Source organism: Bufo gargarizans, chromosome 2 (genome assembly GCF_014858855.1).
Source record: "Bufo gargarizans isolate SCDJY-AF-19 chromosome 2, ASM1485885v1, whole genome shotgun sequence".
Classification (NCBI taxonomy): Eukaryota; Metazoa; Chordata; class Amphibia; order Anura; family Bufonidae; genus Bufo; species Bufo gargarizans.
The window spans coordinates 679,530,753-679,543,844 of record NC_058081.1 but is presented as its reverse complement, the minus strand read 5'-3'; the positions used below and the strand labels follow the sequence as shown (position 1 = coordinate 679,543,844).

The window sequence follows — 13,092 nt, the reverse complement described above, 5'->3', positions numbered from 1 at the left end:
GGTTGGGCTGTCCTCAGCAGACCTTCGGTCCCTGCACCGATGTGATCACATGCACTGCTTCAGCCAATGACTGGCCTCAACGGTGACATGTCCCCAAGTAGCACCATCACTGCCAGGTCAAGTGCTGCTTAGGGGACACCTCAATGCTGAGACCAGTTATTGGCTGCAGCGGCACAAGTGACCCTGTCCATGCAGGAAGTTTCATGCACAGACCAGAAATGCAGCCGAGATGGCCCAGGACCCACGGAGGCAGAAAGGAGTGGCGGGGTGCAGGTAAGGATAGCTCGCGGTGTGGAGCCCGCCGCATACATTCACCGGAGAGGTGAACAAAGCACAATCAATATGGTCGGCCTTAAACATGCCTACATATTGAAATTGGTCACTTTCCTCCATGTACACCTTTAGTATACCATTTTATACATTTCGTTGCACCATATTAAAGGCCTCTTTCACACGGTCAGTATTATTTATTAGCATATGGTCCAAGACACAGAAAAGGGCACAAATCCTCCCATTAGACTGTTTCTCTGTAAGATCCACTCCTGTTTTTGGCTACAACCCCTGATGCAGAACACTGACCAAATACTGACAGTGTGAAAGTGGCCAAAGGCTTAGGGTACGCTGTGGCGCAAACACTGCAGATTAGATTAGAGTAGCGGATTTTCACAAATCTCATGTTCCACGGGAAAATCCACACATAACTATATTGTGGATTTGGATGAAATCTGAGGCAAACCCATTGGGTGTGGGCTTTTGCTGGTGTGGAATACCGTCCGATCTGTCGCGTGTGTCTGTATCCTAAGGGTGCACTCACACACTGCAGATTTTGTAGCAGAAAATTCCACAACTAAAAATCAGTTCCATTCATCCGATTGGGGCTTGTGGAAATCCATGTGCTCGCTTCCCCATTCAAATGAACGGAACTCATTTTACAGTCGCGGAAAGTTCTGCAACAAAATCCGCGAGAAGACTCTCTAATTGGGCAAGAAAACTATCATCTGTTTCAAATGAACTGATCTTCTCAGTAATGGTGGTGAGAGGAGGAGGTGTTCAAAGTGACAGACCGGTCAGGAGCACCTGGAATGCTCTATGGGCGATAGGGTGAGAGAGAAATTAGCCCCAAGAGCTAGCACGCATACAATCCCTGATATACCACGCGCAATACAAGTCACATATAGCAATACCCATATATCCAGCTGAGGTCCCTCATACTGCTGTCCCTCAAACACTTCTGGGGCTGCGTATGGTGGGCTGCCGCACCACGTGGCTAGGGGTTCTCCAGTCTTGTAGAAGTTTCCAAAACCAAAGTCTATGGAAAGAAAGAAAAAAAAAAAAACTATTATTTCAACTTGTAAGACAAGAAATATTGCCATAAATTTGAGTTTTTGCTGCCTAGGAGTTTTTGCTGCCTAGTACAGTATATTAGAAAGTTGTAGATGCTTTCATTTACACAGCAGCCCCTTTAAGTACTGCAAAGGTCACCCAGTGTACACCGAAGGGTCGGATTACAATATGTCTTGTATTGTAATCATACTTCAGCGACAACAGACGTAATGTCTGAACATCTGCCCTCAGGACAGGAGATACATTGCTGCACTCTATTAGGCCACAGAAGATATGAAAGGAACGTTAACGAATAGCTGGATCCTGCCGTCACAATATAAAATTATTCAGATTTGATCTAATACGGACAGCGCAGCTTTGTGCGTGAGAACTAGTGAGGTCACCACGTGTTCCTAAACCAATAATGACCCGTTCCTCCGAGTCTCCAATAATGTATCACTTCTACCTGCAGCATACTGCCTCACAAGAAAATAAAAATTCCATTTGTGGATTGTAATTACTGTCGGCTCCATGCAAAGTAGCTTTACTATTTAATTTACTGCTACTACAGAGGGTGATATCTCTGCTGCAGTTATTGGAGTCAGAATCACAGCACTGGATAAAGCAGATCTATCTCCCTCTAGCACAGCAAGAAACCACAGCGCCATCTAAGACTAGTTACTGTTCCGGCAGACAATGCCGGGAATCGTTCGGACACAAACTGCAGCATACGGATGCAGGAATGCGTACGGATCTCTGCTGGACCACATATATGGGGCCGGCGGGCATTCCATCGGCATCCGGCTGTTCTCTGCCAAAACAACCAGCCAGAATTCACACTGCTGGTGTGAAACTAGCCTTAGGTGATATCCTCAAGAAAGTGAAGAAAAAACGGCCATTAAACTGCAAAACGGTCCATTTTTCACACCCGTTTTTTTTCATAGATGACTTTCTCAACAGTGGCCATTAAAAACGCCCCTTGAATCATATGGCGACAGTGGGGCCATGAAAACGGACAAAAGAGGACATGTCATATTTAGGGATGAGCAAACTTGTGTTTCAAGTTTGGCGCGCAAGGTTCGGTTTCGGGTTATCTAAGAATTCCGTTATGGATTCCGATACCAGGGACCATAACTTAGCGGAATCCATAACGGAATTCTTAGATAACCCGAACCTTGCATGGCGAACTTGAAACACAAGTTCGCTCATCCCTAGTTATATTCTTTGACAGTTGGTATTCACGGTCATTAAAAGGATGGATGTGTGAACACATCATAGACTGTCATTGCACTGAAAATGGCCGTTGAAATATAAAATCCCCATCCTACGTCATGTGAATAGGGCCCTATGTAGCAATCACTAATTAGGCAAAGCCTTTTACTAAATGTTTGCAGCTGAGGAAACACCTTTGTCAGTGTTTTTACATGCTTGGGAAAAAAAAATGGTACAAGTTTCAGTGTTTTTCATGGTTTCATTTTTTAGAGCAGCCTACAAGAATAAGTGACAGAAAAAAAAAACATACCCCCCCTTCCCAAAAACAAAACAAAACGTATATGCCATAATGTTGCAAAAACCACAACAAACCAAAAGTCCCCTTTCTGACTGTCTGTGCAATGTGAAGACCCACAGCCAGTGTCAAAAAGTTTTTCGACAGTTAGGCGGGAGGAGGATAAAGCAAGGGCATGTTGGGGGCAGTGCTGGGCCGAGACCCGCCCCAAGCAAATTTACTAACATGTACACCTGGAAACTACGCCAGCATGGCTGCTGGAGGATTAGCTAAATTTATGATGAGGCACATGCGTTTTTCTGGCTCGATCATGAAAAAATAAATATATAAAAAAATAAAATACAGCAACAACTGCATTAAAATTGCATTACATGAACAAGGCCCAAATTTGACCTTGCACATTACACAAATGGGCATGCTCAGACTGGCTAGGCGTGCATGTTTATTTAAATAGGGAAAAGTGAAAAAATAAAAGGCACCTAGAAATTTATATAATTCGGGAGAACAAAGGATTGGTCATATTGCATCCAACATGCCCGATACTCCTTTCTGAGGTTGGGAAATTGTCGGCCTGTACACATTAGATCATCGATGGGTCACTCTCAACGGATCAGTCTAATGTGCGCGGTCACTAATGTTATTCATGGTTAAACCCAATATTCAAGTTTGCACCATGAAATTTAATTGCGGTAAAGCGGCCTACGAGTTATTTTACCCTTCTACACAACTCCGTCCAATGCTGATCTTTTAGCAGAAAAGTCGTTACCGGACAGGGGTTAGCCTGGGACCTGCGGCAGCTAAAAAACAACAACAAAAAACAGCTGCGGATTGATCCGAGCTGCTGACTGAACCATATCAACATTGCTGGATTGCTCACAGCCATGTGAATGCCATGTGGCCTCCAAGCAAACAGCAGAGAGCGACGCCCCGATGAAGTGGGCGCTCAGGATCCTTCCTCGTGGAGTTGTTGCACGCAAACTCGCAGCTAATTAACAGCAGAGGCTTTGTGATGGACAGATCGACAGAAATGTGTCTGTGCAGCCGGTATTACGGGAACATTCGCTTCCCCCCTCCTCACGCAGTCAGCGGTCTCATTCCTAGGGGCAAAATACTGACCCCTCTATTACTCCGGTTACATAACAAGAATCTGTAATTACTGGGATTGGGAATACAGGCTACACAGAGAACAGAGTGTTCCTGAACTTCTGCAGGAACGTCATCGTGCGGACACAGTGAACACTGTACCTGAGGGGTCAGGGGGGCAGTATTCGCAGCCACTTGGGAGGCTATTATTAATCTAAATACAATGCGGCCATTATATCACTCATCCAATGGTTTAGACTTCAGCTGACTATTTCGGAGATATAGAAAACATAACGAGTGGAGCGGTAAAAACACGCACTACTATATTTCATTAGTCTATAATTCATTAGTATTGCACATTTATATAATGTCTACTCCGCCATACTGCTACATACATAAAATGAGCAGGAATGCACATTATCAGAAAATTGCACAAACCTTATACTTCACAGATATAGACTACCAGTTTATTTATTTTTTATTATCTAAAAGGGTTCTCCAATGAAAAATATTCCACATTTTTGAAAGCAGCACCTGGATCTGAATACTTGCAAGTAATTTTAAATTAAAGGGGTTATTCTATGATTAATGTAAAAAATGAAAACCAGACATCATATAGTCCATGACAACCTCTTTCTAACAAAGCTAGAACCAGCCCTGTACCTCACATGGATCCAGAGATCTCCTCATTCATTGTTCTGCTAGATTTATATCAAGCTGGCAGCTCTATCTGCTGCAGGTAAGGGGGCGTGTCTGTGCTCTCCCTATCACAGCTCAGGGGGCGTGTCCATGCTCTCCCTATCACAGCTCAGGGGGCGTGTCCATGCTCTCCCTATCACAGCTCAGGGGGCAGTTGAAGGATAAAACTGAGCATGTGCGGCTTTCTAAGTGAGCAGGACAAAGAAATAAGGAAAGAACAAACAGCAGGTGGCGCTATACAGAGAGATTATATTGAATAAGTCAGTGGCTATGCTAAATTTTTAATTACATGCAATTACAAAAGTATTTAGATCCAGGTGCTGGTTTGAAAACTAGAATATTTTTTGTGGGACAACCCATTTAGGTATAGCTACTGAGTTATTCAATAAAAAAAAGTATCTGTATAGCGCCACCTGCTGTTTGTTTCCTTATTTCTCTGTCCACCTCATGGCGAAGTGGACACACATGCTCCGTTCCCTCTTTCAACTGCCACCAACCCCATCTACTGTTAAAAGCTGTGACAGTTAGGCCTCGTTCACATTTCTGTTTTTCACTGATGTGTGCTGTCCTCATTTTCCACGGACAGCACACGTACCCATTTATTTTAATGTGTCTGCGCACATATAAGTATTTTTTTTGTGACCGTGGATCAGTAAAAAATAAAAATCACGGAGACATGTACTACTTTGGTCCGTTGTGCGGATCAAACAACCCGCTAAAGGGGATATTAAGAAACACCGGTCTTAATAAATGACCCCCATAATCTATGGAAAAAGCCACACTAAAGAACGTGGAATTTGACAGGGTTTATATGATGGTGATCGCACAATGTGAAGGGAAACCTAATACATTCCATTATCTGAATTGCTAATGCACACACTTAAAGGGTATATAGCAGGAATGCTGTAAATATGTAAATGCAGACCTCAAGTGGTACATGACAATCTATTTCTAACAAAGCTAGAACCAGCCCTGTACCTCACATGGATCCAGGGATATTTACATTCATTGTTCCAACTGTTCTGTTAGATTTATCTCAAGCTAGAAACTCTAAAAAGGTGTGTCCTTTCTGCTGCAGCTCAGGAGGCACATCCTTTGTGCTGCAGCTCTCTCCCTATCACAGCTCGGGGGGGGGGGGGGGGTCCGTTCTAGTGCAGCTCTCTACCCGTCACAGATTCTAACAGTAGATATGGCTGGTGGCAGTTGAAGGATGAAACTGAGCACGTGTGACCACCTGAGTAGGTGGACGTGCACATTACTCACACAGGTTTGCATTCACTCTCTGAGAAACTACAGTGCATTTGATGATATATTACTAATTTGAACTTGTATGTGATGAATTTGTAGGCGAAACGTGGAACTTGTAGGTGATACATCTTGACACAGCTTCTTATTTAGGGTACTTTCACACTTGCGTTTTTCTTTTCCGGCATAGAGTTCCGTCACAGGGGCTCTATACCGGAAAAGAACTGATCAGGCATATCCCCATGCATTCTGAATGGAGAGTAATTCGTTCAGTTTGCATCAGGATGTCTTCAGTTCAGTCGTTTTGACTGATCAGGCAAAAGAGAAAACCGTAGCATGCTACGGTTTTATCTCTGGCGAAAAAAACTGAAGACATGCCTTAATGCCGGAACCGGCATTTTTTTCCGTAGGAATGCATTAGTGCCGGATCTGGCATTCAAAATACCGGAATGCCGGATCCGTCCTTCCGGTCTGCGCATGCGCAGACCTTTAAAAAAAAAAAAAAAAAACAGATCCGTTTTGCCTGATGACACCGTAAAAACGGATCTGGTATTGCAATGCATTTTTCTGACTGATCAGGCATTTTTCTGACTGATCAGGATCCTGATCAGTCTGAAAAATGCCTGATCAGTCATGACATCCGTTTGCATACAGTTTGCCTGATCAGGCAGTCAGTTCAGGCAACGGAACTGTCTGCCAGAATCAAACGCAAGTGTGAAAGTACCCTTAGACACAGATGATTCTATGCACATAAGTGCAGTGCAACCCTAATCTTCACTATGATTGCAGGGTCCGAATGCCGCTGTGCCAGGATAGCCATGATGTTAGCCTCACTGGAACCAGGTTCTGCACGAGGTAGGTGAGCAGTTTACATTAGGGTACTTTCACACTTGTGTTGTTGGATCCCGGCAGGCAGTTCCGTCGCTGGAACTGCGTATGAAAATGGATAGCATTTGTAGACCGATCCGGATCCGTCTCACAAATGCATTTCAATACCAGAAAATCCAGAAAAACGGATCCGGTATTTATCACACTTTTAAAGGTCTGCGCATGTGCAGACCGGAAGACCAGATCTGTTTTTCTGGAACACTTTGTGCAGGCTCCGGCATTAATGCATTTCAATGGAAAATAATGCTGTATCCGGCATTCCGGAATTTTGGACGGAGAAAATACCGCAGCATGCTGTAGTATTTTCTCCGGCCAAATACCATAAGAGGGACTGAACTGAAGACATCCTGATACATACTTAACGGATTGCTCTCCATTCAGAATGCATTGGGACAAAACTGATCAGTTTTATTCCGGTATTGAGCCCCTAGGACGGAACTCAATACCGGAAAACTTTAACGCTAGTGTGAAAGTACCCTTAGGCCAGCAGTCACAAGATTAACTATAGGACATGTGGTTAGCAGTCTCATGAATGTGGCTGTAGCTGCTCCAAGTCATTACATCAGATGGAGGTCAGCCAGGAGCACAGTCAGAAAAGTATAGTACAAGCCACATACCATGTCCATAAGCACAAGACAAACACTTAATAAAAAACATCATGAACAATAAAGTAACTCTAGAGAACCTACTTAACCGTATCTGCAGCCCTCAAAATACTGTTCTACAACAATTTTGTCACCATACAGACATCTTGTTTGATGTAGAGCAATAACAGTTCTACGAGCAGCCATTTTGTTTTATACAAAGAAAAGGAAGCCCTATAACAAAAGTCCCACTCCCAGTTCAAACTATTACCGCTACCAGTTGAACCCAAAACATAAGATCCTTGTTTATAATGGCGTTCCACTAGGCCCCACAGGCCTAAGCTTATCTCTACTAGCAGCCATCTTGCTTTAGGCCTTACACACATGGCCATGAGGCTGCCGTGCCCGTGTTGTGGACCTCAAATCACGGGTCAACAAAACAGACACCGGAAGTGCAAATCGCATCACAGTGTGGACCCACTGACTTCAATGGGTCCGCAATCCGTGGCGAAAGATAGGACAAGTCTTATCTTTTTACGATGCGAGGCACGATTCCGGAAGCCCACAGAAACGCATAAAAGCCCCCACACTGTCCTATCTTTCACTATAACTGTGTTCCACTAGGCACCACAGGCCTAGCCTTAGCTACGATGAAAGTGCTTAAAGGGAACCTGTCGTCAGGAAAACGGCAAGTAATCTGCGGGCAGCTATAGGAGATATAGTTTTAAGGAGAAAGTCAGTAAAATCTGTAATTTACTAATTTATGTTCTGCTCATTCTGATCTTTGATGTCAAGGAGGTGGTCCTATCAGTGACTGACCTATTTCTATAGGCACATAGAGCTGTCCATCACTGATAACACTGCCTCCTGGACTTCAAAGCCCAGAATGAGCACAGAAATAAATAAGTAAATTACAAAATTTTACTGAATCTTTTCCAATAATACTATATATCAATCTGCTCAGCTCCTCCTGCTCTATATCATGCTGCCCACAGCTCGGACACCATGTTTCAACATGACAGGATCCTTTTAAGGTGGAACTGAAAAGACAAATGTGAGGTCTTCTATGCAGTAAGTGAGGATCTCATTAGGTCAACCAATATTCCATATAATAGTAATGCAACATATAATCCAAATCATACAATAAAGCCCTCTCTCAAAATAAATTAGGTACATGTGTTATACTATAGAAATGTGCTCCTGGTAAGTGATCTAAGGTTGATGGATCGTGGGGTCTAAAACTGTCAGTCATTCTTATATAACTTAACCTTATATGCCTTCTGGCCAGATTTTATACAGGATTTGTGCACGCCGTTTTGATTTTCTTGGCATGCACATGTTTATTGGACGTGTCAGCCAGATGTACAAACGAGTCCAAAAATATGATGAAATTGCGTCACATTCAGCAGCCAAATGAAACCTGGCAAGTTCTTTGGCTCGCACATAAGGGTCAACTTAGTTTGCTAACATCTCTTTTAACAGAGTGACTCATGAACATGCAGAAAGTCCTCACCTGGGGCTAAAATGTGGTCACACAGAGAATACCACATTTCTCATGTTAGAGAATACATTAAACTGAGTAAAGGATTATTATAATTTTTTTTGCCTAAAGGGACTGTAATACTGATGAATAATTCCCGTCACCTCCACTGATCAGCTGCTGGAACGGGCTACTGCTCCGCACTACAGCACGGCCCCACATACTGGGTAGTAGGCATGAATGGTACGGCAGTGCTGATCTCATTCATTTAAAGGGAATCTGTTGACCTGATTTTGGACTATTATCTACAGTGAGTAATACATTGAGTAATACTGCAGGTAAGGAGTGCAAACCACTATTTTATTTTATTTTTCTACTGACCCCCATTCCCCTGCTGTCAGCATTGAAAGCTGCTGTTCTGTTCCAACAGGTCCTGACAACGTATTTCAATGCAGCTCTAAGCGCTGACAGTGGGGGAACGGAGGGTAGCAGGAAAAAAAAAAAAAACTCATCAGGACTCCATATCTGCAGTACTACTCATGCATTACTGTACATAATGATAGACAATTGGGGTGACAGATTCCCTTTAAATGTGAGCAATGCTGTAGTAAAAATCATGCAAAAAGCCCCCTAAATCCTTCCATTCTTCACTAATGGTGGTGGTGGTCATTTTGGAGGTGACTCCAATGAGATTAACCAGTCTCTAAATGGACCAAGAACCAATACGCAATGTTGATCCAGAATATTTCTTAATCCATCTTCTCTCAGGCATCATTATTTGCCAGTGAATTTTATTGCGGACAACCACATTATTGCGCAATGTAGAAAATGCCTGATAGGAATTCCTTCCAGAAACGCTTGCACCACTGTATATTAGCTGGTTGGTCGCTCACTGTGCCGGCTTCCTCCACTGATAGAGCCCGGTCGCTAAAAAGTTCCAGCAACTAGCCCCATGGTGGTCAGCTCATTTCCAAAGGGGGTTGGTCTAAACCTAGGAGTCCTGCACATGGCCATATTTTGGCTCCATTTTGCAAGAAGTCATGATAGGGCTTCAGTAAAATTGACAGAGGCCTCTACTGTACCTCCATATGCCTCAGATTTCATGGAAGTATACGGACTTCTTTTTAGTAGAGTTCCAGTTCAACTGAAAAAAACATGACATGCTTTATATAAGGAGAGGAGAATATCTCCCTAGACCATGCCAAACCTGTATGATATCACGTGGGGGTTGTGGTGGCTCCATCCTAGGGAGTTGTTTGGCCTCTGAACTTTCCAACAAGGTCCATGAATAAAGAGCTCCTATGAAAGGCTTTTTTTTTTATCTTTTGCACTATTCCTGGCCATCTCAACATGGATTCCCGCTACTGGACAATCGCGCTAAAGGTTTACAGTACATGGCATGACTTTATGATTGGTGGGGTCCAACCTCCGTGAACATAGGAGAAACGTATCCTATATAATACCTGCACTATCACCAAATAAATAAAATTTTGCATCTTCCAGTGCCAACGTGTGACAGTTATCCCTTTAGAAAGGCCTTCTAAACAACATATGCCAGGTCCGATCTCAATGTTAGCAGGTTTCAAGTGTGGAATATCACTGGTGTTTTCATAAATGAGACAACACGTCTAGGTTGAGGTTCCATTTCCGAGCCAAATTAGAGAGTGAAAAAAATATAGCCGCAATGTTCTACAAATATGGCGCATGTGGTTGTACCAGTCTTTTCCCTACTTTAGCCAATTCCACTGACCCCCAATGTAATGGCAGATTTATTCTTTATCACATACTTGTACTGAATATTAAAGTGATGGCTTCCTAAAGTCTTAGAATTGAACAAGAAACCTGCGGCTCGGTTAACCGCCACTCTCTAAATATCGGGTTAATCCAGCATATACAGGATCCCATTAGCATTTGTATATATGATATATGGAAAGTCCCTGGTTTGGAAAGCGGTGTAGGACATGTAGGATTAATTATTAGGCGCTTAATTACCAGCAGTCTGTGCTGTGCTCCCCTTTGTGATTATGGTAATGTAGAGGTAGAGGATGATTGGGCGGGAAGACTATGCTGATAACGGGAAGGTAGGAGAGAGATTGGGACAGCTAATTGTCAGATCTGACCCATTTCATGCCCTGAATGTTAATGAGCTGTTCTTGACGTCAATGCCGAGCGAGCTGTCCGTCAGTGAGGCAGAGCCAGCTATCGGGGGAGGTGGGAAAAAAAAGGAAAGCAGTCACTTTCACCTTGATTCACTCGCACACAGCTGTATGCATGAGCAGCTGCACAGCGCAGGACGGAGCATGTCTACACGTTGGTCACACACAGCAACTAATGAGACCATGCATGGAGAACAAATTAATTCAACAAAGATATAGTGATTTTAATTCTCTGCAGGAGTATTTCCCAAGACAGATCGGTATTATATAAAAAAAAAAAAAACATTTAGGGCAACACTATAATAAGGCCCCTAAGCGTCAAGCAAGGTACGGCACATCGCTCATGACAGTCTGATGTACGGCCCAATATGCAGCATTTGCCATGCTCCGTATGGTGTTCAATGTCAACCCATCTGTTAATGAGGTTCAATGATTCAAGCCCTGCTTGAAAAAGGCTAACACAGCCGAAACGTTGCATCTGGAATAAATTCCACTTTTTGCACCTTTTGGACGTGCTGTCTCAATTTTTTTTATTTTTCTGGATATTTACAAGTTGCTTTACTAGGGGCTTTTTACCACCCCTCCTGGAGACGAGCACCCGAAACATTATTACTAAGGAGTGCTGTCCACCCATATTTTCGCGATGCTTCATGAGTGGCACCAGACAGTGTTGAACCTGGGTTCCTTAGGTCCGTCAGGAGAAATGATTCTCAGGGTCAAACCTCTACATCATCCATAATGTCTAATAGGTATTGAATCAAACAAATAGACCCTGGTGGTAAGTGATCATCTCCAAAGGCAACTCCAAATGTATTCGATCTAGGGCTCACTGGAGGATCCTCTGGTGGACCAGTCCGTCTCTGGTACTAGAAAACAGACTTCTTCCTTCTGGAGGAGAATTTATTTTCATACGGTTTTCCCATGTAGCATTGCCTGTAGGACTCCATATATCAACTGGATCATCTCAAAGAGGCAAATAGGTGCCAGATTACCAAATACTCTAAGGAATCATATAAAACTCATAGAGGTCGAGATTAGGGATGAGTGAACTTGTGTTTTCAAGTTCGGCGTACAAGGTTCAGGTTATTTAAGAATTCTGTTATGGATTCGGCTACCACGGACCATAACTTATGGTGCATGATAGCAGAATCCATAATGAAATTCTTAGATAACCCGAATCTGAAACTTGTACGCCGAACTTGAAAACACAAGTTCGGTCATCCCTACTCGAGATGCTTTAGAACGAAGCCCAAAATAAAACATTTAACATTTTTAATTTCAAGTATTTCTTCTGCTTCTGCTCACGAGAATTTGCCATTCTGTACTGCAATCAACAAGGGCCACCCCAGCAGAATTTCTAGGGTATAGGAGCCACATGAAAGGAACGTCACTGTATATTCCGTGAACATAAAGCCCGATTTGCTACAATCTGTATAAACGTGGAGAAACCGATATCCTGTAGGAGATTTGCATTGCATTCTCATTATGTGGTTGCCTTTCTATTTTTCAGCTCTGCCGTTAGCTTTGTGGCTAGATGGAGCTGGCTTGTCTTTCAGTAGAAATCTACATTGTTTGGTTGCTGCTGTCACACGGATAACAGGTTGCCTGGATGCAATATAAAACTGCAAAGTCACTTAGTGACATACATACGTGCTGTGTCCTCAGACACGAGAACGCGGTGATGCTGCACAGGCGGAGGAGTGAAAAGGCTCCTAATTGGAATTGGGGAAAAACCAAAAGCAATTATGACATTGTTTTATGGGTTTTATTTTAACAGGGTTCCCTATAAGATAAAATCAACAAATTATTTTGATGCTCTAGGTCAGTGCAATTACATTGATACCACATTTTTATGTTTTAATACTTAAAAAAAAAAAATTATTTCCTGTTAAGGCTACTTTCACACTAGCGTTCAGAGCGGATCCGTCTGCATTATATTGTTAAAAAAATTTCTAAGTGTGAAAGTAGCCTGAACGGATCCGTCCAGACTTTACATTGAAAGTCAATGGGGGACAGATCCGTTTGAAGATTGAGCCACAGTGTGTCATCTTCAAACGGATCCGTCCCCATTGACTTACATTGTAAGTCTGGACGGATCCGTTTGCCTCCGCACGGCCAGGCGGACAC

At 43.1% G+C, this 13,092-nt stretch overlaps 1 protein-coding gene across 1 annotated transcript in view; it reads right to left on the bottom strand.

Moving 5' to 3' along the window:
• Positions 1-13,092, bottom strand: part of LOC122926298 (serine/threonine-protein kinase SIK2-like) — an 87,752-nt gene that overhangs the window by 35,726 nt on the left and 38,934 nt on the right. Inside the window, exon 5 of the mRNA XM_044277668.1 lies at positions 1,185-1,309. Within this exon, the coding sequence (XP_044133603.1) occupies positions 1,185-1,309 (125 nt within the window). The remainder of the gene's footprint in view (positions 1-1,184; positions 1,310-13,092) is intronic.